At 44.6% G+C, this 21,401-nt stretch overlaps 3 protein-coding genes and 1 pseudogene across 3 annotated transcripts; 3 read left to right on the top strand and 1 right to left on the bottom strand.

Moving 5' to 3' along the window:
• The first annotated feature begins 1,126 nt into the window (after nucleotides 1-1,126).
• On the top strand, nucleotides 1,127-8,290 carry LOC6565407. Its single transcript, XM_001991788.3, has 7 exons — nucleotides 1,127-1,298; nucleotides 1,364-3,478; nucleotides 3,554-3,683; nucleotides 3,749-3,879; nucleotides 4,020-5,772; nucleotides 5,831-6,048; nucleotides 6,179-8,290. The coding sequence occupies exons 1-7, from the start codon at nucleotides 1,149-1,151 to the stop codon at nucleotides 8,222-8,224; spliced, it is 6,543 nt and encodes a 2,180-aa protein (XP_001991824.1). The 5' UTR covers nucleotides 1,127-1,148; the 3' UTR covers nucleotides 8,225-8,290.
• A 2,129-nt stretch (nucleotides 8,291-10,419) lies between these two features.
• LOC6565002 lies at nucleotides 10,420-14,555 on the top strand (annotated as a pseudogene).
• Nucleotides 14,556-17,013: 2,458 nt separating this feature from the next.
• Nucleotides 17,014-18,270, top strand: LOC6565004 (antigen 5 like allergen Cul n 1). The gene is made up of 3 exons (XM_001991791.2): nucleotides 17,014-17,365; nucleotides 17,437-17,819; nucleotides 17,917-18,270. Exons 1-3 carry the CDS (start codon nucleotides 17,219-17,221, stop codon nucleotides 18,167-18,169), a joined length of 783 nt encoding a protein of 260 aa, XP_001991827.1. The 5' UTR covers nucleotides 17,014-17,218; the 3' UTR covers nucleotides 18,170-18,270.
• Nucleotides 18,271-18,683: 413 nt separating this feature from the next.
• Nucleotides 18,684-21,199, bottom strand: LOC6565005. The gene is made up of 9 exons (XM_001991792.3): nucleotides 20,942-21,199; nucleotides 20,760-20,864; nucleotides 20,539-20,682; nucleotides 20,369-20,480; nucleotides 20,175-20,308; nucleotides 19,919-20,056; nucleotides 19,674-19,835; nucleotides 19,192-19,587; nucleotides 18,684-19,126 (listed from the first exon to the last, which is right to left on the bottom strand). The coding sequence occupies exons 1-9, from the start codon at nucleotides 21,143-21,145 to the stop codon at nucleotides 18,743-18,745; spliced, it is 1,779 nt and encodes a 592-aa protein (XP_001991828.1). The 5' UTR covers nucleotides 21,146-21,199; the 3' UTR covers nucleotides 18,684-18,742.
• Between the last annotated feature and the right edge of the window lie 202 nt (nucleotides 21,200-21,401).

The raw sequence follows: 21,401 nt of genomic DNA, 5'->3' as shown, positions 1-21,401 counted from the left end.
AATTCCGTTGAAGAACTAACCGAGCGAGCGGCCTGCTGAGTCGGCGCCTGGTGCTCCGTTTGCCCAACTTGGCCTCTGAGAGATCCATTGAGAGAGCCATACACAAGAAAAAAAATTGACAAAGCCAAAAAAGAGAGAGAGAGAGAGACAAAGAGAGAAAGAGAGACAGGCACGACTGGTCGTGGCTGCTACCTTTGCTGCAAAAGTAACTCTCAGATACGACGCTCACCAGCTGTGTGTGTGTGTGTGTGTGTATGTGTGTGTGAGATCTACGTAGCTGATAGCAACAGTCGGCGGAGGGAGCGCAATACAAAAACACCACACACTTCATTCTTTCACACAACGTGCCGGCCCCTGCAGCTGCCAGTACCGCGTCCATGTGTTGTCATCGCGCCATCGACGCAGATCGACGTCAACTTCTCATGGGCAACATATGGCTCAATCTGAATCAGAGACAGGTCCGAGTCATTTGTCTGCCACTTATTCTGCTTATTCCGCTTCGCAGAATCATCAAACTAGACGTCATTAAAAGTTGATAAGCGGCACAGTTATCGACGCGATTCCAACACAAGTTGAGCTCCAGGAGGCTTATTATGTACTTAGCTATGGTTTTGTTTTTTTTTACACACAAACAATTTCCCAGAAGTTAAATATAACATTTACTGCTTTCAGTTCATTTCAAAAGTTCTCTAGTGCTATTATTTTTTTTTTCAACATTCAAGTAATCTAAAATTTTATATTTTTTCAGTTTAAAAATTCGTTGAACTGGATCATAAAACTTCAATGAGTTCATTGTCGTTAATGGTTCTTGTCTCGGCTACGCATGAGAAATACAAAAAGTAAATGATTGCAGTCTTTTAGGCGCTTCTTTTCCCACTCCTTTTTGGAAATGTTTGAGATGTATTTATCCATTAACGACATTCAAATATGTTGTGAAATAAGTTTAAATAAAATCTATTAATTGCACCAAAGCTGCATTATTAGGATATTGGTGCTGCCAGACTTTTGAGAGAGCAAAAGCGAGGTGGCAACGAAGCCAAGAAACGGTAAATTTTGTAAATATAAAAAAATGTGTTCACGTGTTGATTGCTAATATTGTAACTAATTGTAACTAATTGTTTTGTGTTACTGTGTATAAAAGCAATAACATGAAATTGCTTCTCTTCCTGTTCTTCTATACGACATGCAGCTGCAACGACTCACAATCCCCACCCATCTCCACGGAAGCACGTCGTGCGGAGATCGAAAAGCTGCGCAGCGAATTAAACGCAGCATTTCAGGCGGAAAATGGAGCTCCGGTAAGTGGAAAAGTTGAAAGTCACATTATGAAGCAAATTTGAGCATTGGCATCATCAATATACAGGAAGGCGTTATAGTGCAGCCGGCATGGACAAAGCAGGAGCAGAATGAAAATCTCAAGCCCAGCAAGGTGCTAATCACCCAATCTGCACTGAGTGCAACAAAGGCTCTACGCTCGGAGATCAATAAGGCGGTCGTCACGCAGGGTCACACAGAGGAGGTGCGGCAACTGGAGGCAGCCATCAAAGCGAAAACAGGCGGTATACAGGATCAAAAAGTTGCTGGCAATGCACATGAGAAGATGCTGGGCAGCAGCCAGCATGCTGCTGCTAATGTGATGGAAGCCAATGTGGTGGACACCATTCCGCTGGACATTGATCTGGCGCAGCTAAAACAACTGGAGCTAACCAAGCGGCGCACACGTGAAATGCTTGTGCTCAGTCGAATCGTGGAGGATCTGCAGTTTACGCTCGGCGAGGATGTGTCTCATTGGCAACAGCTGCAGCAGAATGGCAGCGTCTATTTTGTGGGTCGAAGCAGCCACAATTTGCTGCTATGGAAGCAACAACAAATTCCCGTCAATGGCACCAACTTTCCAAGCTACGAACCAATGCAACCATTGCCAGTGGCGGGGGGCATTGATGCGAGTCTCAGCTACGAGCGCTGGAACGCAAGAGCGCAGCTTCAAGAGAGTCTGCTAATCGTGGCTACACAGCAGCAGTTGAACTGGTATCGCCTGGACGCTGATACGGGCCTGACACAGTTCTGGCACTGGCCGCTGGGCAACCAGATTAGCAAGCTTTTGGCATTTTCTATCGAGAATCGCGAGTATCTGGCACATATGCATAATCGAACGCTTAGCATTTATGCCTACGATCTGGATGGGCTGGAGTTCTGGATTGTGCAGCGTCTGCAGCTGGAGCAGACGATTACGGCGCTAGCTGTACTGGACACGGGTCGTGATTTACTACTGGCCGTGGGCCAGTCCAATGAGGCGCTTATTTATGCTCATAACATGCGTGAATTGTCGCCGGATGCGGGCCTGCAGCTGCAGCTGCGTCAACGTTTGGATGCCCCACAGATCGCTGACATTGCCGCTTTCCAAATGGGTGGGAGGAGCTACCTGGCTTTGGGCGGCTTGCGGCCACAGATACTCGGCTATGTGCAGGGGCAGCTGGTGCCCAAAACGCTGCTGGGTCAGAACTATAACCTGGTGGAGATGTTTCTGCCAGTGCCAGTACGCAGCTATCGGGATGATCTGCTACTGCTTGTGCAGCATCGAGTGTTCTTCGACACGCACTCGCTGCTGCAGTTGGAGGTGCTGGTCTGGAATGGAGTGGCCTTCGAGGCGAGCCTGCCGGCCCCTTGTGAGCTTGGCACCCAGATACGATATGGTGCCAGCTGCATTTTGGATGAGCAGCGGGACGCGGGCTTGACGGGTGCGGTGCTGCTTCGTCAGATGCAGCCTCCACTGTTGCTAGTTCCTCGCCATGCGGCGCCCTCGGGCCTGTTCCGACTACACACACAGCTGCTACCGCGCAATTCAGAACTGCACGATCTGCAGGAGATACAGAAGTTTATGCACGACTGGGTGGCGGAGCAGGACAACCTTCTAGCGCTTAGCGCTGATCTGCTCCTTCAAGCACCAGCTGCGCCAGAGCTAATGCATTATGAGGAGCTCAACACGCCGCTTGTCATCAATGATGATGCCGTTCTGGAGGCACTGCTTGTGAATGATGAACCTTGGACCGCAGCGGATGCTGCTATGGATCTGCATGAGCTTCTGCAGCACATACGGGCATTGAAGCAAGAGCTGGAAGGTTACCACAGTCATCGCTCCAAGCGTCAGCCGCAGCTCTTCAGCTATGACTATGAGCAGCTGGACTTTGATGTCGTCCAAGTGCAGCAGCTAAACATCGAGAAGCTGAACAATGTGCCCTTCTACGTACAGAATGCCACACTGCAGTTCAACGGTTCGATCAATGCGCAACGCCTGGAGCTGCTGCAGCCGAAGATCATTGAGCAACTCGAATCCTTGCCCTCCAGCACGCAACAGCGCTTGGAGCAAGCCGGCGATCTAATCTGTGAATTCATCAATGGCTTGAAGTGGACGCAATTCATAGAAGATTTGGTCTGGCGTCAAAAGCCGCTTCACCTCTCGCATCTGCAGGTGCATGGCGTAAGTTAATATTTACCACATAATTCCATTGGAGCAGTAATCACACACAACCCACATTACCACAACTCGTTTCAGGCTGTTGTCTTTGAGGACTCGCTGCATTTGAGTGCACTGAATGAGCTAAACTTTCCGGGCGATTATCTGTGGTCCCAGGGCAGCTCGACGAGCATCATTCACTCACCCAAACAGTTTACCCAGACACTGGGTAGGTTGTTCAGATATAAGAAAAACACTGAGCAAAGCTTCATGTGCATCTCTGTCTATTTGTAGCCGCGAATATGGTCGACACTGCTGGCACTATCAATGGAGTCGATCCCTCGAATGTGGTTACCTTGAGCGAAAGCGAAGACTGGCCGGGCTGGGTCACTTTCACACAACTGGAAGTTTCCGAGGAGCTCGAGGTGATTACATAATTGGTTTGCATTAAACTCCATTCCAAAAATGCGCAAATTAGGAAACTTAAGAAATTATAATCGTAATTTTCGATGAATACACTGGATTCTTACCATAAAATTTAAACTGAATGCTCATCAATTTACAGCTCAATGGCAGCGCGCAGGGTCGTCAATTCGAAGAGGCGCCACTGAATCCCATCTTGACTGAGTCGCATCACATCCATGCCGCTTGCCACTTTGCCCAGCTGATTGTGAACGGTGAATTGCAGTTGCGAGGACTGCTGGACAAAAGCAGCTACGATTCGCTGCTGGGTGACCTGGCCCAGCGAACTGGCGATGCCAACGAGGAGCTGCTCATACCAGCGGCAAAGCAAGTGCAGCACCTGGCGCTGCCAATGGACACACATGTGACAGATGGCACCGTAGGCGGCATTCCCATCGAACGTTTCGTGACCAAGCACACAGAGCAGACGCTGCACAATCTGAGCAGTGTGGCGGGCAATGTATACATTCATCAGCTACAGCTCAGCGGTGTCTACGACGGCGTCCAGCTGGATCAGCTGTTGGGCCAAGCATTGCGTGTCGATGCACCGCTGCTGGCGCCAACAACACGACTTCGGTTTGCCAACGATCCACAGCTGTCAGAGCTGCAGGTGACACACGCTCTGAACGACGTGCCACTATCCAACGGATACCAGACGCTCCACGAACCGGTGCACCTCAGCCAGGCGCACTTTCATCACCTGCAGGTCAATCAACTCGATGTGACGCACAATGTGACGGGCGCGGGTCGCCTAAATGGACTCAATCTCAGCAGCGTACTGTCGACGCCACCGAAATCGGACACTTTGCAGGTGGAGGACTTGATACTGCCGATGGGTGCGCATGCATTGCAATTGCAGGGCCTCAAGGCCGAATTGCTGTTGGACTTCCTTCGTCAGTTTGATGAACTGCCGCTGTTCATACTCAATGGCCAACTGCAGGTACAACACATTGCGGTCAGTGGCGCTGTACAAGTGCTGGGCACACTCAACGGTCGCGATCTAGCCCAACTGCAGCACGATGTCGTCTGGCTGGATCAGCACAATGAGCTGCGCACTCGATGGCGTTTCCAGCAATCGCCCACATTTGCCAACGATCTTGTGCTTCTGGGTAGCTACAATGAACGTCTGTTACCCGAGCTGCTCGACGATATAGTCTTTCGCAGCGATGAGCACCAGGAGCTACTGATTGTGGGCACCAAGAGTTTCGGGGCTCGTGTTAGTGTTCTGGATGCCCTGCAGCTGCAGGCACTAAATGGAGTGCCTTTCGAGAGACTCGCCAATAAGTTGCAGCCACTGGACTTTGCCGGCGATATACGCTTGGAGGGGCGTTTGCATTTGGCCCATTTACAGCTGCAGGGCCAACTAAATGGCGACGAAGCTAATCAGTTGGAGGAGCAGCTACGCTGGGATCCGCAGCTGGGCGCCTTTGTGCAGCGTGGCCTAATACAATTACCAGCCCAAAGCCAACTGCAGCAGTTGACGGTTCTGGGCCACCTGGGTAATCGCAGTCTGGAGCCGCTAAGTGAATTTTTTGATAGTCTACTCGACAAGCGGCAGCCTCAACTGAGTCTTAAAGGCCACAAAATCTTTACGGGTCGCGTGAGTATTCTAGGCGGCACCCATATTACCAACCTAAATGGCATACAGCTGGAGGAGCTGCTGGAGCAGATCATCTTCATCGATGGCGTCGGCAACGAAGTGACGATACAAACACCGGTGCACTTCGAGGCTGCTGTACAGATGGATAAGCTATATGTGGATGACTTGGTGATGCAAGGTGAACTCATCAATGGCTGCAATGTCAGCGAATGGATTCACGACACGCTGCGCGTTGATCGCAACTGGCAAGCAGAACGTAAATATATTTCATATACCACTTGTGCAAGACTAACTTTTGTGCATCTATTCCCCAGATCCGGTCAGATTTGCTAAGGGCGCACTGGACACCAATGCGCTGCACGTCGGCCAGCTAAATGGATTGAATCTCTCTCGCGTGGTTACTCTGCATACGCCGCAAAACCTTAGCTTCCCCTTCGTTGCCCAGGAGCTGCATCTGGATGATGGCCAAGTGCAGCTGCATGGGCTGGTCAATGGACACAATCTAACTGAGGAATATGCCAATACCTTGCTGGTAAGTTAGACTAGCAGACTTGCAGAATGAGATAAGCCCATCGAAATCATTCTGTGTGTCTGATTTTCATATATGCACATACATGTAGGTCATATATCTATGAAATTTGCTGTTCGCTTCTCTATTTTAGATCAATGCGCCGCATGAGCAACGTGTGCAAACACCGCTGGTGATGCAGTCAGCGGACGTAAGTGGCTCCTTGCTGGCCAAGTGGCCCATCAACGGGGATCCCAATCTCAATTTAAGTGATGTTGCCACGCTGCACGAGGACCAGCTGCGACTGCAGACGCCGCTTAACTTTGCCACGCTGCATGCGCCGGAGTTGCGCACGCGCCTGCACCTTAATGGATTCAACTACACTGCCTGGCATGAGAAGAGCTTGTGGGCGCAGGGTCGGGCGACGCAGGTCATCAGCGGCAATTGGAGGGTGCGCTGGCTGCACCTGAAATTGCCACAGCAAACGGAGCAGCCGCCACATGGTGTCTATCGCCGGCAGATTACCACATTGGCCGAGCGCAGTCAGAAGTTGTGCGCTGGAATGGCCAGACTTTTTGGTCTTCTACGTCTGCCGTACCAGGTGAAGCAATTGCGACGCCGCTTTTCATTACACCAGGCTACGGATCAGGCGGATGTGCGTCGCGTCTTTGCACTGCAGTCACCGGCAGCGGGTGCAGAAAACTATTTGCTGATCAATGAGTTGGGCTGCTGGACGCGCATCTATCGTTGGAATGGCACACACTACGACAGCGCTGGTGGCTTCGAGAGCGGACCCGTTGATGACGTTGTTGTGCTGCAGCTTGGCAACGCAACAAATGACCAGTTCAGCTTCATGACGAGCTATGACCTAAGCGAGGAACAGCTCGAAAATAACTGGAACTGTAGCAGCCTGGCGAATCTGCAAAGCTGGCGGACCAGTAACAAAGTTGAGATTGAGCCAATGGATGTACCAGTTCCCATGTTGCAGCAGATGCACGACACACAACAACAGCAACGCAGTGGGCCAACCTATCAAGAAGCCATCAAGTATTTAAGCCGGCCCAGCATTGAATCGCAGTTGCGGCCACATCTCAATGCAACGCATTCGCTCAGCCAGCAGCAGTACGAATCGTTGCGGGAACGTCTGCTGCAGCATCTCAGCTTTCGTCTGCAAACCGAGGTGAACATCACACAACTGAGCATACCCGAGAGCGATCTATACGATGATGAGCATCTTGTCGAAGACTTTCTGCATCTAATGCGTCAGCTGCACCTGGCTTCCAAATCGAAATCCAAATTGTTTGCATCACTGCCAACGGATACGCTGCCATTGCCAAATACGCCGGCACGCGTGTTGGCTGCTCGCAGTGCCCAGTTAATTTGGCAATCACTGGAAGAGCTAAGGGCGCTGCACGCTCGGCACGGGGGACAGGAAGAGCAGCAGCAGCAGCAGCAGCAAGCGCTGGTGCTTTATCTTGAGCAAGCAATCCATGATATGCTGCTGTTGGCTAACAATGATGGCAGGCATGGGGAAACTTCCCATGTCGACGATAAAGATACGCTGCGACTGCATGCGGTGATTGAGCGATTGCGGCAGCTGCAACAGCAGCTGCAAGCAGAAGAGCAGCAGCAGCGTTACCAAAATATTGATGGTGCCAGCAGCAGCATTAATGCCATGATATTGCCACATCCAGCTTTGCAGCCCCAGCCGCAACCTGTGGAAACGGTACGACTGTATGTTGGGCCATCAGAGCGTGCCAAGCTGCTCTATGCACGTCTGACTATAGTCGCTTCAGATGAACCGCCCATGGCACCGTCGACAGCACCAGCGGCTCACATCCAGCTGCATCATGCAAATGGTAGCCTGTTCCAGTCGCTGGCCGCCAATATTGGTGCCCGCCAGTTAACTGCGATACGGGTGCGCGACGACGAGACGCTGCTGGCCTTCGTTGAGGGCTGTTGTCGGGTGCGCGTCTTTATCTATCGCGGCATTGAGGGCTTTGTGCCATTCGCCCAGTTCCACGCCATGGCGCAGTCGGAAACGGTGCAGCCGAATGTGCTGCAACTGCTGGCATTGCAACTGCCCTTGCAGCGATCACCGGGCACACTCTATATGTTGGCTGTGGTCCAGGCACGCCATTTGACCTTCTATGAGCTGGTCATGCCGGGATTCCTTGAGCCTTGGCTACGTTGTAAATAATGTACAAATGCGGAACGTATTTGTATGAACATATGTATATTTAAATTTGAACTATTAATAAATATTAATATTTGATCAAAGTCGACCGGTTTGTAGCACTCAATTATAAATTACAAATTATGTTAATATTTATGTTTTCTTAGAGTGGACAGGTTTGAACCGCTCAATTATAGACATGCATCCAACTATGAGTTATTATAGGTTTGACATTGATGGGTTGCACAAGATAATACTTTACTATTAGTCTTATTTATGGCGTCTCCCAAATATATGCAATGTTGTGTGTGGCTATCTGTTGTCGTTGTTGTTTGTTTTTGTGTTGCTTTTGTGTTGCTTTTGTACTTGTGTCGATTTCAGCTTCGGCAAGCTAATAAATAATTTGGGTTTTATAGTCGCGTGTTGACAATCTTGCAACTTTCTCGCTGTTTGCATCTTTAGGCTCTTTTGCTTACATATATTTGCATTAATAAATAACATTAGCTACAATGAATACCCTCACAATGCACTCACGACCCTATTCAAACCTTAATCTCATACAATTTAGTTATGAATATTAATCGAGGGAGGACCTTAGATACATCAATGCAGTTATTTGCATAATTTACCTATGTACAAATTACAAAAATCTATTTAATTACTGAAGACCCAACAACAACAAAAATGGCTTTTTGTTTAATTTATGCAAAAATAATCGAAATTATATTATTATATTGGCCCTTAATTTACAAACTTATTCGAGGCATACCTAATCAAGGGAAATATGTATCTCATTTTGACCAACTGTACGCTTTATAAAATCATAATAACAAAAGTAAACAGGTTTATGTTAATGTTCGGTTTTATTATTTTATTACTAGGTTTTTTTTTTTTTATTCACAGCTTAAGCTTTGGCAATGACAGAGCAGATCATCAGCAACCACTTGTCGGGAATGCCTCCGAGCCCAACTGAAGTTAATGACTTTGGATATGGTCGACTGCCTGCGATCACCACTGACTTAGATTCATAATTCAACTGACCACAACACCTCAACACCTGGTTGGGGAGGGGCAGCGCAGTCACTTTGTTTGTGCGAATTTCCCAGTCGGCTTATCATCGGAAGCCGCAAGCAGGCGCGGCATGATTAGTTTCGCTGCTGTTGTGAGCCATTGGGCTCGGAGCGACACTGTTACAACATCGGACATTTGCAGGCCACTCAAATATCTGGCTAACAACTGGTCTTTCAAACATGAATACACATATGCTTTCACACACATTCGCAATTGTGAATAACGCTAACAAACTGACACACATTTGATTCTCACCTTTCTTACTGTGATGTTTTAAGTATAGTTTCTAGTTGTATCCATTTTTGCTCTCTCCTCCACTTATCTTGCCAACTCTTTCTTTAGCTTTTCTTTGCCACCTTTCGAAATTTTATTTTATTATTTCAAAATACATTGACTTACGAATAAACAAAACAAAAAACTAATGTTTTTTTAGGTTTTTTTTTTATCATGCGAACGTTGCAACTCAATAAACGTTTTAGATGAAAGTGTTCAACTAGCAGTTATTCTTAGTTTTAAGCTTTTAAACAACTTTCTAGTATGATAAATAAACAAAGAGTTGGGCCAATTCCTATTTTTAAATCTAATTAAAATAGTTGTTGGGATGCGTTGGTGTTGCTCTTACATACATATATGGAGAGAGTCATTGAGTCAAATATATTCAAAATAAGCTCAGATTCCGAAACATACATTCCATTAGCTTTGGCTATATTTAGAGATGAAACTTTTATACTACCATTCACTTTTATAATTAAAAGTCTTTTATATATGTATGTATGTATGTATGTATGCTGCTCTAGCGAATGATACAAGTATTGATAACGTGAGACTTGGGCTATTGTTTTTGGCTTAAGCCCATTAAGCAAATATTGAATAACTTACAGACTAGTTTTGAGCTTATTTTCGGGTTCACTGCAGCTGCCGTTGCTGACGTTGGCGTTAGCGTTCATATCAACTAAATTTATTGTGTTGTTGTAGTTAATTGGGCCATTTCTCTTTGGGCATCAATTTTCTTGGTGCTCTTTGGATCGGGATCGCGTATAAATAGCGGCTAACGAGCATAGTATCAATATTAGTAACTGATTAAGCTTCAAGGCTTCACATCGTCCGACAAGCGCTAAGAGCTGAACCCAAGCATAACCGACAACAAAATGAAGGTAAGATTACAAAATGAAAAAGAGATGCATCTCCTTTGCTGAAACTCCTCTTTTGTCCAGCTGTTCGTTTGCCTGATTGCCTGTCTGAGCCTAGCTCAAGCTGGCTTCATTGGAGGTGGTGGTGGTGGCGGCGGTGGCTACTCTGGCGGCGGTGGCTACTCTGGCGGCGGTGGCTACTCTGGTGGCGGTGGCTACTCTGGTGGTGGTCACTCTGGTGGTGCTCCGACCATTGTCAAAGTTATCCATGAAGAGGGCCATGGACATGGCGGCGGCGGCGGTGGTGGACATGGCCATGGACATGGTGGCGAAGTCAAGATTGTCAAAGTAATTCACGAAGAGAGCCATGGCCATGGACACGGTGGCTTCGATCATGGACACGGACACGGACACGGACACGCCGCTGAGGTTAGGGTCATCAATGTCATCCAGGAAGGCGGACATGGACACGGCGGTCACGACCACGGTCACGGCGGCGGCGGCGGCGAAGTGAAAATTGTCAAGGTGATTCAGGAAGCTGGCGGCCACGGTGACCACGGCCACGGTGGACACTTTCAGGCTGATCATGGACACCAAGTCGCGGAAGTGAAAGTCGTGCACGTTATCAATGAAGGCGGTATTGGCGGCGGCGGTGGCGGCGGTGGCTGGGCATCTGGCGGTGGCGGCGGTGGCTGGGCTGCCGGCGGTGGCGGTGGTGGCTGGGATTAATTCAAATTCAAATCCACATTCACATTCCCGTTGCCATTCCCACATAGGCATGTGATATGCCAGGCATTCGACTCGCATGTTTCTGTTGTCCGAGTTGAGCGAAGGCATTAGCCTTGTCGATGTTGTTACTATATCATTAAGATGCTGTTTATTTTTTAACCTTTTTTTTTTGTTTGTGTTAATAGTTAACTAAATGTACAAAACTTTTTCAACTAAGTTGAAATTCGAAAACAAAAAAATACAAAATAAAAAATATTTAAAAAAAAAAAACTATTAAGCTTTTTCTCTGACTGGTGCAGTGTGTGGCGAGGGGTAGGGGTGGCAGACCCCTGGCTGTATATCAATAACATATAACCAGTTCAAGGTTGGGAAACAAATTTTCCTTGCGGGGTGCCTAATTATACCCATTGGGAATGACAATCATCATTAGCTTCTCATGTTATGGGATGATGCTTCTGCTGCAACTAAATCAAGCTATTTGGCTACTTGGATACACGACTCCATTCCTCTACAAATATGTATATACATAAATATATACATACAACTATATTAGTACGTAGCCAAATAGACCAAGATAATTTATGCATAGCCACAACTGCCTTTTACTCAGACTCAGATGTTGTTGCACTTTTCTCATTCGTTTTATTGATATTAAGTAACATAAATAAGCTACATTTTATTATTATTATTTGTATTTTTATTTTTTTGGTTGTTGGCGTGAAATTTCACATGTACCAGTCTTAATTTGATGTCAGTTGTGCTGTTACGGCTACCTCAATTTATTCAAAAATGGCAGAAAACAACATCAACAACATTATGACCATAAATTAAAAACATATTTGTCACTCTGCCCGAGCGATGATTTGCCAGAAAGAAAACTTGGCAAACATCATGATGAGTGGATTATATTGTCACGTCTCAGTAATTGATATAATGCTTAATATATAAAAGTAGTACACTTTGGAAAGAAACAATTAATTGAGGGGGTTCACCCAGAGATCTATCTGCCCCTCACACGTCTTAGACGACTCCCATGAACAATTCGAAGCTATGCTGAATGTTTTCTCTTGTAGTTGTTACATCAAAATTTTTCAAAGCAAAAGACTTAATTGATGATTGTATACAAATGTTAAGTATTGATTAGCTATAGGAAAATACCAATGATTGTAAGCAGCTTTTATCGATGTGCATAATTTGAAAATTGCATAATGATTTGAAGCAAACAAGAAATCAATTCGTGTGTTCCTATGAATCTGATTATGCAAATATATATCTATATATATTTATATGTATATATATACAAATATACATTTAGTATGTATGTTGAAAGAATGCAATATGATGTAAATTAGAAACCTGTTTGGCTGCAAACAAGCCTTCATCAAAAAACCGTAGAAACCAGCAGCCCTGAATTTAAATTTCCACATAAATTGTTAACATTTTCATATAACTGGAAATGTTGGAGTGTCTTGGTCTTCAATTTATTTGGTCTATAATATATAGATGCTTTTCATAATCGCCGACTAATCACTGGCCGGACCCGTTAAAAACAAATGAGTTGTCGTGACCGCGTGGGATTCGTGCGCTTCCGCAATGTCTGAGAGGAAGATGTAGCAATTAACGTATCGCAACAGTGGAAAACTATTTGCCATCTATCAAGTGTCGATCCGAAGGTTCCGCTACAAAGCAGTTTAATTTTGTGGGGGCCAACAATTAATAAGCGTACAGGTTGACCCCTTCGATCAACATTGATGGTGGTGCACTTTATAAAATTAAAACAAAAACATCGCAAAGCCGATGTTAAAATACTCTTGCAACACATCCAGGGAAAAGCAAACTATATAGTGATACTAGCGATAAAAAAAGCTTTTAATATGAAACATGTATATATATTTTGATACATACTTGTACATATTGTATTTTCCCATTTTTATACAAATTTTAATGTACATTTTTAAAGGAATGCTACTCAATATTGAACGCCTCCAAGTAAGCTCAAAATCAGAACGAACCCTAAACTAAACAATTATTTTTCTTTTAATGTCAAAACATAACCCTTAATCTATATATAAAACTTGAGAAAACTCATCTGGAGCATTAAAGCACAGTCTTGGCTACATGGGATTTACTTTAGACTTACTTTCTATGAGCGGAAATAATTGTTTTAATGGGATGCATATGTTGAGAGTAAGCTGTCATAACCCTTTGAAAGTTCATTGTGAAGGTGGAGCTTGATTTGAGGTTGAATTTATGGTTGGAGTTGGATTTGAAGTTGGAGTGTTAAAACCCGCTACTTATTCGCCTTTGGTTTGTTCCGTTAATGCCTTTGTGCAACTTTTTTGATGAATTGCGTAACGAGCCAATAAAGAGCGGCAGCAGTTAAGACCCAGTCGACACTGAAATCGAGTTACAGCCACTATGAAGACGACAGCCAGCCAAATGATGAGATGGAAACGCTGACCAAGACACTGGCCGGAGACGGAGAGACACCCAATGGTTGTCTTGTTTGATGATGGCATAATCCGGTAAGAGCATAACGTGGACAAGCAATTAGAGTGCCATACATTAGCATACAGCTGTGGTCAACTTTATTTCTTTTTTTTTCGTTTTGTTTTTTTTTTTTTTGGCTAGCGGCTCTGGTTTTGGCTGGCGCTCTGGTTTTGGGCTCTCAGCTCTTAGGTTGGGCCGTGGCCCATAAAAGCATCGGGTGGTGCACTGTTGAGGCACAGTTGAAGCTCAGCTCTCGTCGCAGTCGCAATCCAATCCAATCCAAACTCCTAACTCCAAACATACACGCAGCCAACATGAAGGTGCGTCCTGCCTGCCTGGCGGCTCAGCTTGAAATCTCGTAGCCAGGATTAACGAATTTTCGAGCACTTTTTTTTTGTTGAATATTTTTTTTGTTGTTTGTGATGTGCTGTGAAATTTTTGGTTGATAATGTGCCTGTTTCTCTTCCACGAAAGGTATTCGTTTGTCTGCTTGCTGTATGCAGCATGGCCCAAGCAGGCTTCCTTGGCCTTGGCGGTGGCGGCGGCGGCGGCGGTGGCTATGGCGGCGGCGGCGGCTACGGCGGCGGTGGCCACGGTGGCGGCGGCTATGGCGGTGGCCACGGTGGCGGCCACGGTGGCGGCCACGGTGGCGGCGGTGGTGGTGGCGCCATTAAAATCATCAAGGTGATTTCTGATGGAGGCGGCGGCGGCGGCTATGGGCGGCGGCGGCTACGGCGGCGGCGGCGGCTATGGAGGCGGTGGCGGCTATGGTGGCCGGTCATGGCGGTGGCGGCGGTGGCGCAATTAAAATCATTAAGGTCATCTCCGAAGGCGGCGGTGGTGGTGGCGGCGGCGGCGGTGGTGGCTGGGCACCTCAGGGTGGCTGGGCCCAGGGCGGCGGCGGTGGCTGGGCCCAGGGCGGCGGTGGCTGGTAAACAACAGTCCACGCTCGATCCGAACGCGCTCACCCGATACCTTGTGGTTAGGTTGTGACATTTGTATCCATTTAGGAGTTTTGGCATGCAATTGGAACGCAACCCTTTCACAATTTTGTTGAATTTTTTTTTTTTATTCTCGTTTTCGTTGCGGCGAACACTCGAATTGTAAATACTCATTACATTAAAGATAATAAAACCGAAAACAAACAAATGTTGCTTACTTTCTGCCATTAATCACGCGAAGGTTCACTTGAAACCGACTGACAATTCCGGCGCCGACACTCTCTGGAGACACACGACCGAATTGGCTTTTACTTTTCAGCACTCGATTCGCTTTTTGCTGAAAGATGTAATCTGATCTGAGATTTACTGTGGCACACGACAGACCTACAAATACTCTAACATATAGCATTGCCCACAGACACTTTAATAATGTTAGATGATGATCTAAACTTTACCACATGTTCACAATGCATCTTAAGATAGACACCTTTAATATGCTACGCCTCATTCAGTAATCCAAGTTGCCATATCCATATCCGGAGCATTCGCATGTGACACACACATTAAAAGTCGAGTTGTCATCTAAACACTTGCAAATAAATAATGAGATTATATAAACCTAAGACAATCATTAAGTTTACCGGATGCTTATCTCTAGATTGTTTCCTACTGACAGTCAGAGCTACAAATATATATATATATATCAATTTGATTGTGTTTACACAACTTGTTGATGGGGGTTTTCATTAAATAGTGCCGAATGTGTGTGGAAACTCAAGATGATTGATGACTGCTCGAATTGTGCACATCAAATGGATATCAAAGCGTAACTAAACTAAACTAAAGTCTTGCAAATTAAATCGAAATATTATCCGACCAGCTCTTTAGCATGGTGAACAAATATTGATGTACACATGTCTTTGGCCTTGGCAGCCAGACACTGATGCTGGCGCTGCATTTTAGCATTTCAATTAACGTCTCGAGTTAGTCTCTGCGTTGCAGCCATTCGCTGCAGGGGGGAAACGGAAACGCATTTGCCGCAACCAAAGTTTAGCCCTGAGAATTGATTGGCCAACTGGGCCAGGGAGAAAAGTTCAGTTACTGAATGAAAAGGAATGTTGCACACACAGTTGGCAGCCAGGCATAAAGGACATCCTTACACATGCAGCTGCTGGACTTGCATCTACTCAATCCATCGCACTTCTAAAAAGTTACTACATTTTGACATTGGTGGCGACACAGGTGTTAATATCTTATAATTTGCCATAATGGTACAGCGTAATAATTATCGTCATTAATTATTACTTAACCTTACTCCCAACATTTGTTTAACATGTGCCCCTCACCTTTTTGCTGTGTATATTTGGGGTATTTATCACCATCATGCTGACACAATTTGAGAGGCGTTTAAATAAATCATCTAAATAACAATTAATAAAGTTCCCCGATCGAAAAGAAACAAAGCAACATTTAAAAAATATGTTGTTGATTAAAGCCCAACTCGGCCATCGACATACAAAAAACCAGCTGAGCTAATCGTAGCTTATTATTTAAATTACATGTATGTATCTGTAAATATACATATAGATATATATATTTATATATATATATAGTCATAAATATTCTAGATTAGTTTTGAAATTGAAAGTCCTTGCTGACAACGCCAAGTTGTTGCTGCTTCTGCCTTAGTTTTCACAGAGAATAAACAAAATTCGCTTCTTCTGTTAATTAAGATATATTCGTAGAATTCCGTCCGAAACTTATTATGGTGGATGGCGACACGAAATTTGCTGAATGAGGTGTGCACAACAGCTGTCGACGCTATTTATTACATAAAAGGATGCACACGCATGTGTGTGTGTACAGTTGCGGTCAAAATAATAGTACTTCTAATGACTCATTTTATGGCGATAAAATCGATAAAAAAATACCTCTCCAAAATTTTCAATATGAAACAACAATTCAATTCTGCTAAACAAAAAATGTTTGGTTTCCCATCTGGGAATATTTCAAAATACTATTATTTTCCAAATACTAAGCGTGGCTCAGAAAACTTATTTAGCCTCAAGAAAAGTTGAGAAACCTTCATTATTATTCCACTATTATTTTATTTATAAATTTAACTAATAATTTAATACAAATAAATATAAAAATTATTAAATATAAGAACTTTCTTGTTTTTTTTATTAATTTTATGACTTTGACAGCATTTTCTGTTTACTTAGGTATTGATTATTTGTGTTTAAATAAAATTTTCATCATTTTTAAACTATATTTGAAGCTTTATTTTTTTCATTTCACATACTATTATTGTGCCCGCAGCTGTATATAGAACAATCAACGCTTGTTTCTCGACTACATCTAGTCATATTTTTCATTTCCTTTTCTTTTCTTTTCATTTTCTTTTTATGTTGTGTTTTTTTGTTTTTTTTTTGTTTTTTTGCGAGCACAAATAATTCACTCTTGATTTGTATGGAGGCCTAAACAAAAGACAAGTCGATGACCTTTGGGCACCCACCCACACATGGGGTACCTGAATTGTCGCTATTGTTCAAGCGAAAGGGAAAGGGGTCGGGTGGCGGGGGCGTGGTGCATCGTAAACTATAAATACCGCTCGTGCATCGAAAAAAAAATATCAAAACCCACAGAAGAGAAGAATGCGTCCAACCACCCAGTCCAGTCAGAATTCTTTGCTGCTGCTGCTGCTGTTGCTGCAGCTCCTTCATTTGGTTTTGGCGCAAAATTTCTGCGATCCGTCACTTTGTTCAAGGGGCAGTCGTCATATCGGCTGTGGCCATAACGGCGTAAGTGCAACATTGCCAAACATTTCCACCAAACCTTAACCCTTGTTAACCGTTAACTTTTAATGCTTAAGCGTTTTGCCAACGGCTGCCGGGGTGAATTTGTGAACATAAATGCGCACAGAGGCTTAATCCTGCAACTGCACAACCAGCGCCGCAATCAAATTGCGGGAGGTGGCCTGAGTGGCTTTCCCAGTGCGGTGCAAATGGGGACCATGTCCTGGGACCCGATACTGGCCCGCCTGGCCGCCTACAATGTGCAGCAGTGCCGCATGGCGCACGATCAGTGCCGCAATACGAACGTTTATCGTTTCTCCGGCCAGAATCTGAGCGTGCTCTTCACGCGACGCAACATTAACACAGCCCAGTATCTGAGGCAGCGCATCGCAGACTGGTTCGACGAGTATAGAGATGCGACCAGGGCTGATATAGAACGCTTTAGGTCACGTGGCGGACCGTAAGTAAAAAGCTTAAGTGATCAAATTAAAATTCCCACTAATTCTATCCCTATTTCTCTCGCACTCTCTCTCTCTCTCTCTCATATACTCCCGCAGCGCAATTGGTCATTTTACGGCTATGGTAAATGAGCGCAACAATCGCATCGGTTGCGCCGTTGCCCGTTATACGAGTGCATCTGGCAGCAGCGGCACACTGCTCGCCTGCAACTATGCGGTAACGAATATGATCAACAATCCCGTTTATCGGCCCGGAAGATCGGCATCCCAGTGCAGAGCGGGCCGCAATCCTCGATACACCAATTTGTGTGCTGCCAATGAGGTATACAGTTACAATAACTGGTCGGGTTGATTTCCCTGTCAAATTCACCGTTATTTGTAGGCTTACACCATGTCCCAAAGGAGGGGAAAGTAATTTCCTCAAACTTTTCCAAGCTTTTAGCACTGGGAAATTAAAATTGAAATATATTATTTGCAATATCGTAAGTGTGTCCTTTCTATCTGTCTATTATCCGTGAACTTTCCTATAAACATTTGTCTCAGCTAAATGGGGAAATACTTATTAGTGTTGGTTGAATGCAGAAGTCCCAGGTTTGGGTATACACTTAACGCACAAAAGCGGTTTGTGTCTTGGCTAAAACAGACAAGGACACGCAAAGTCAAACAATTTCCTAGTCAACAATACTGCATACTTTCAGGCTCTACCGAATATTCCATATCAGATATCTTTGCATTTCTCAAACATTTATTTGGTAAATTCGGAGAATTCGAGAATGCAAATCGGTAGTCTATAATCGGTCGATAATATAAGGATATACCCGTGATCTGTCTACCCAAAAATCATTGGTTTTTGTTAAACAAGCTTTATTTCGATCAGAGTTTAAAACATTTTGTATTGCACAAACTTATAGAAGCTTCAGAAAACCTAAGAATGGGGCTGTATATGTTTTGACTCAACGATGCGAATGAAGATGGGTATATCCTCGATCTTCGTGGGATTTGTGGTCGAGTGAGTGAATTGCTCAACGCAATCGTCCTTGAATTGTGACCATTGACGCGACTTGATAAAATCCTGAAAAAGCATCTCTCTGGTTGGTATACAGCGATCCAAATAGAAACGCATTCGCTGCCAAATGTGGCCCGGATTCTGATCCTCGTCCATTAGCCAGTAGAGCGGGATAAGCAGGCATTGGACTGTCGTTCGGGCCATAACAACACGATGGTCCCCCTTCTCGCCAACACCGAATAAGCCACCAAAGCCCAACGATCCAACGTCAATAAAATGCGACATATAGTTGTTCTTCTTGTCCTGCATGAGAATGAGATACAGATACAGATACAGAGTATACATTCAAAAATGTTCAAGAAATATACTCGCTGGTTTTTCGACCCTGAAAATGTGGCATTCGAGGACGAAGACGATGTCGAAGCTGTATTTATTTCCGACTCTTCAGATTCCGCTCGCTGGCTCAACAATTTGGACACTATACTTGATTGACTGTGCATGAGGGAAGACAAAGGTTCTCGACTTTTCGAATCATCATCGTCAATTGATGGATTTTCAATATAATCTTCGTAGTCTTCCATCTGCCCGTCTTCCCACAACTTTTCCAATGTCTTCGGAACTTTGGTTCTCCTCTGATGGTGATCATAATGATGGTCATGATGATGATATTGTTGATAATTCGGTGGACTTTCCACAACAGACACTTGTTTCCTATTCATCAGCTTACAGTTTGCCTCGATTTTCGCGAATTCCGCCTTGCGTTGCTGCATTTTAAAAATTACATAGAAATTGTGTTTAATTTCGTTACAGTTTCAGTTTCAGTTTGAATGGAATTGAATTAATTGCGTACCACTTTCTTTTGGATATGTGCGGCCTCGTCAAGCGAAGTGTTTGAACGCAACAGTTCCCTAACATCAAACGGATCCGGTTTGTCGTCATCCTCATCATTTTCACTTGTCTCCACAACCGCATTGTATAGTTTATACTGTGTTTCTCCGCTCACATATGAGATCTGAGTGGATCAGTGGATAGTTCTCAATAGTTAGCCTCAACTGTATAAATGTATAGAAATAGATAGAAATAGAAATATTTTACCGTCATACGGAGGCACTGCAATAAAACGCATTCGCCGCTTAAGACAAAATGCACATGACTGTTATCCTTATCTTCCGGATATATCGTATTTAGCGGATCATATTGCCGTAAAATCCCGAACTTGCAGGCGCTCACAACCTGTGAATAAATGAATGAATCTATAAGCGGTATTCCAAACTTTCGGAGTTCCGTTTCAATCACAATCAAATCGAAATAAATCAAAAGTGATGTTAGTTTTTGACTAATTATCTAGCACCTGGGCGTCATTCATAAATTTCAGGTAACTGAGAGAGGTAATCGCTTTTTTCTTCTCAATCCAAACTTTTTTCACATATGGCTTCAGCAGCGCATCGAAGTCAAAGTCGTCGAGTACCAGAATTTCAGAATTTTCTGCCAATCAGAATATCAATTAAGATTATTTACAGTAATGGAAGTTTTGCTATCATCTACCTGTGGCTATATACGTATTCAACCTGATGTCATTCTCTAGAAGCTCAACCTCACCAATCCAGTCGCCTGGTCCCAAAAATACCTCAGGCTTCTGTTCGAACTTGCGGGTAACCTGCAACGCCGAACGTACACCATGAACCTATAATTATGGATTCATAGAAATATCATACCTTGTTATATATTCGTGTTGACATTTCGATGCCACCGCTAACAACAAAGTAAACAGCAGTCGGTAGATCGCCTGCCTTCATCAAGGTGCGACCCGATCTGACCAGCATGAAATGCAAATGTGGCACCAAACGAGCACGAATTTTCTATAAAACAAAATAAATACGTTCAACAAATCAAGCGAAGGGCGTATTAAGTTTAAGATTTTTGCTTTTTTGCTTACCGGTGGGATTTGCGCAAAGCAGTCGAGACCGGCAACAATGTTGCACAGTTTCTTTCTCTCTTCTATGGATCGTGTGTGGTGCGGTGTGGCTAACAAGCCTTTTTGCTGCAACACACCAATGATTGTCAGACATGAATGTATAATATATATATATATATATGTATGTGTATGCGTCGACTTACGGCCATGGTGAGAATGCCCGTCTTGTGCTGCTTACGTATTAGCATTGCAACATTCTTCTTAACATTCAATGTGAGGCCATGTTCATCCACTTCGGCTATCCAATGATTGTTGACCAACGCAACACGAACCAATCTCTTGAAACGCAATTTCGCATGCCGCCGGCGTAGCGCCTCAACCTTCTCCTTATTGTTGCGCTTCGACATTGCAACTTACATACACATACGTATGTGTATCTGTATGTGTATCTGTATCTGTATCTGTATGTGTATATGTGTGTGGGATGTTGTCTGAAGCAAGTCTCTGTTTCAATTGAAATATATTTGCGATAATTTATGTTGTGCTTTGTGCCTTGTATTGACTGACAGTGGCATGAAAAGGGCAGCTGGGTTCATCACAATGACAAATAAATTGGAAATCTACTCAGTTTTTGGTCTGATTGTGTGCTTGTTTTTTCCCCCG

Source organism: Drosophila grimshawi, unplaced genomic scaffold (assembly GCF_018153295.1).
Source record: "Drosophila grimshawi isolate 15287-2541.00 unplaced genomic scaffold, ASM1815329v1 contig_848, whole genome shotgun sequence".
Lineage (NCBI taxonomy): Eukaryota > Metazoa > Arthropoda > Insecta > Diptera > Drosophilidae > Drosophila > Drosophila grimshawi.
This window is presented reverse-complemented; position numbering and strand designations above follow the sequence as displayed.

What these genes read in the sequence shown, in the direction of transcription:
- LOC6565407 (XM_001991788.3), top strand. Translation starts at nt 1,149, where the DNA reads ATGAAATTGCTTCTCTTCCTGTTCTTCTATACGACATGCAGCTGCAAC. An exon ending in AGGCGGAAAATGGAGCTCCG is followed by an intron (nt 1,299 to 1,363) that starts GTAAGTGGAAAA and finishes ATCAATATACAG; the next exon opens with GAAGGCGTTATAGTGCAGCC. An exon ending in AATATGCCAATACCTTGCTG is followed by an intron (nt 6,049 to 6,178) that starts GTAAGTTAGACT and finishes TCTCTATTTTAG; the next exon opens with ATCAATGCGCCGCATGAGCA.
- LOC6565004 (XM_001991791.2), top strand. Translation starts at nt 17,219, where the DNA reads ATGCGTCCAACCACCCAGTCCAGTCAGAATTCTTTGCTGCTGCTGCTG. An exon ending in TCGGCTGTGGCCATAACGGC is followed by an intron (nt 17,366 to 17,436) that starts GTAAGTGCAACA and finishes TTAATGCTTAAG; the next exon opens with CGTTTTGCCAACGGCTGCCG. An exon ending in TTTAGGTCACGTGGCGGACC is followed by an intron (nt 17,820 to 17,916) that starts GTAAGTAAAAAG and finishes ATACTCCCGCAG; the next exon opens with CGCAATTGGTCATTTTACGG.
- LOC6565005 (XM_001991792.3), bottom strand. Translation starts at nt 21,145, where the DNA reads ATGTCGAAGCGCAACAATAAGGAGAAGGTTGAGGCGCTACGCCGGCGG. An exon ending in GCTTTGCGCAAATCCCACCG is followed by an intron (nt 20,683 to 20,759) that starts GTAAGCAAAAAA and finishes TTTGTTTTATAG; the next exon opens with AAAATTCGTGCTCGTTTGGT. An exon ending in CAGGGTCGAAAAACCAGCGA is followed by an intron (nt 19,127 to 19,191) that starts GTATATTTCTTG and finishes ATTCTCATGCAG; the next exon opens with GACAAGAAGAACAACTATAT.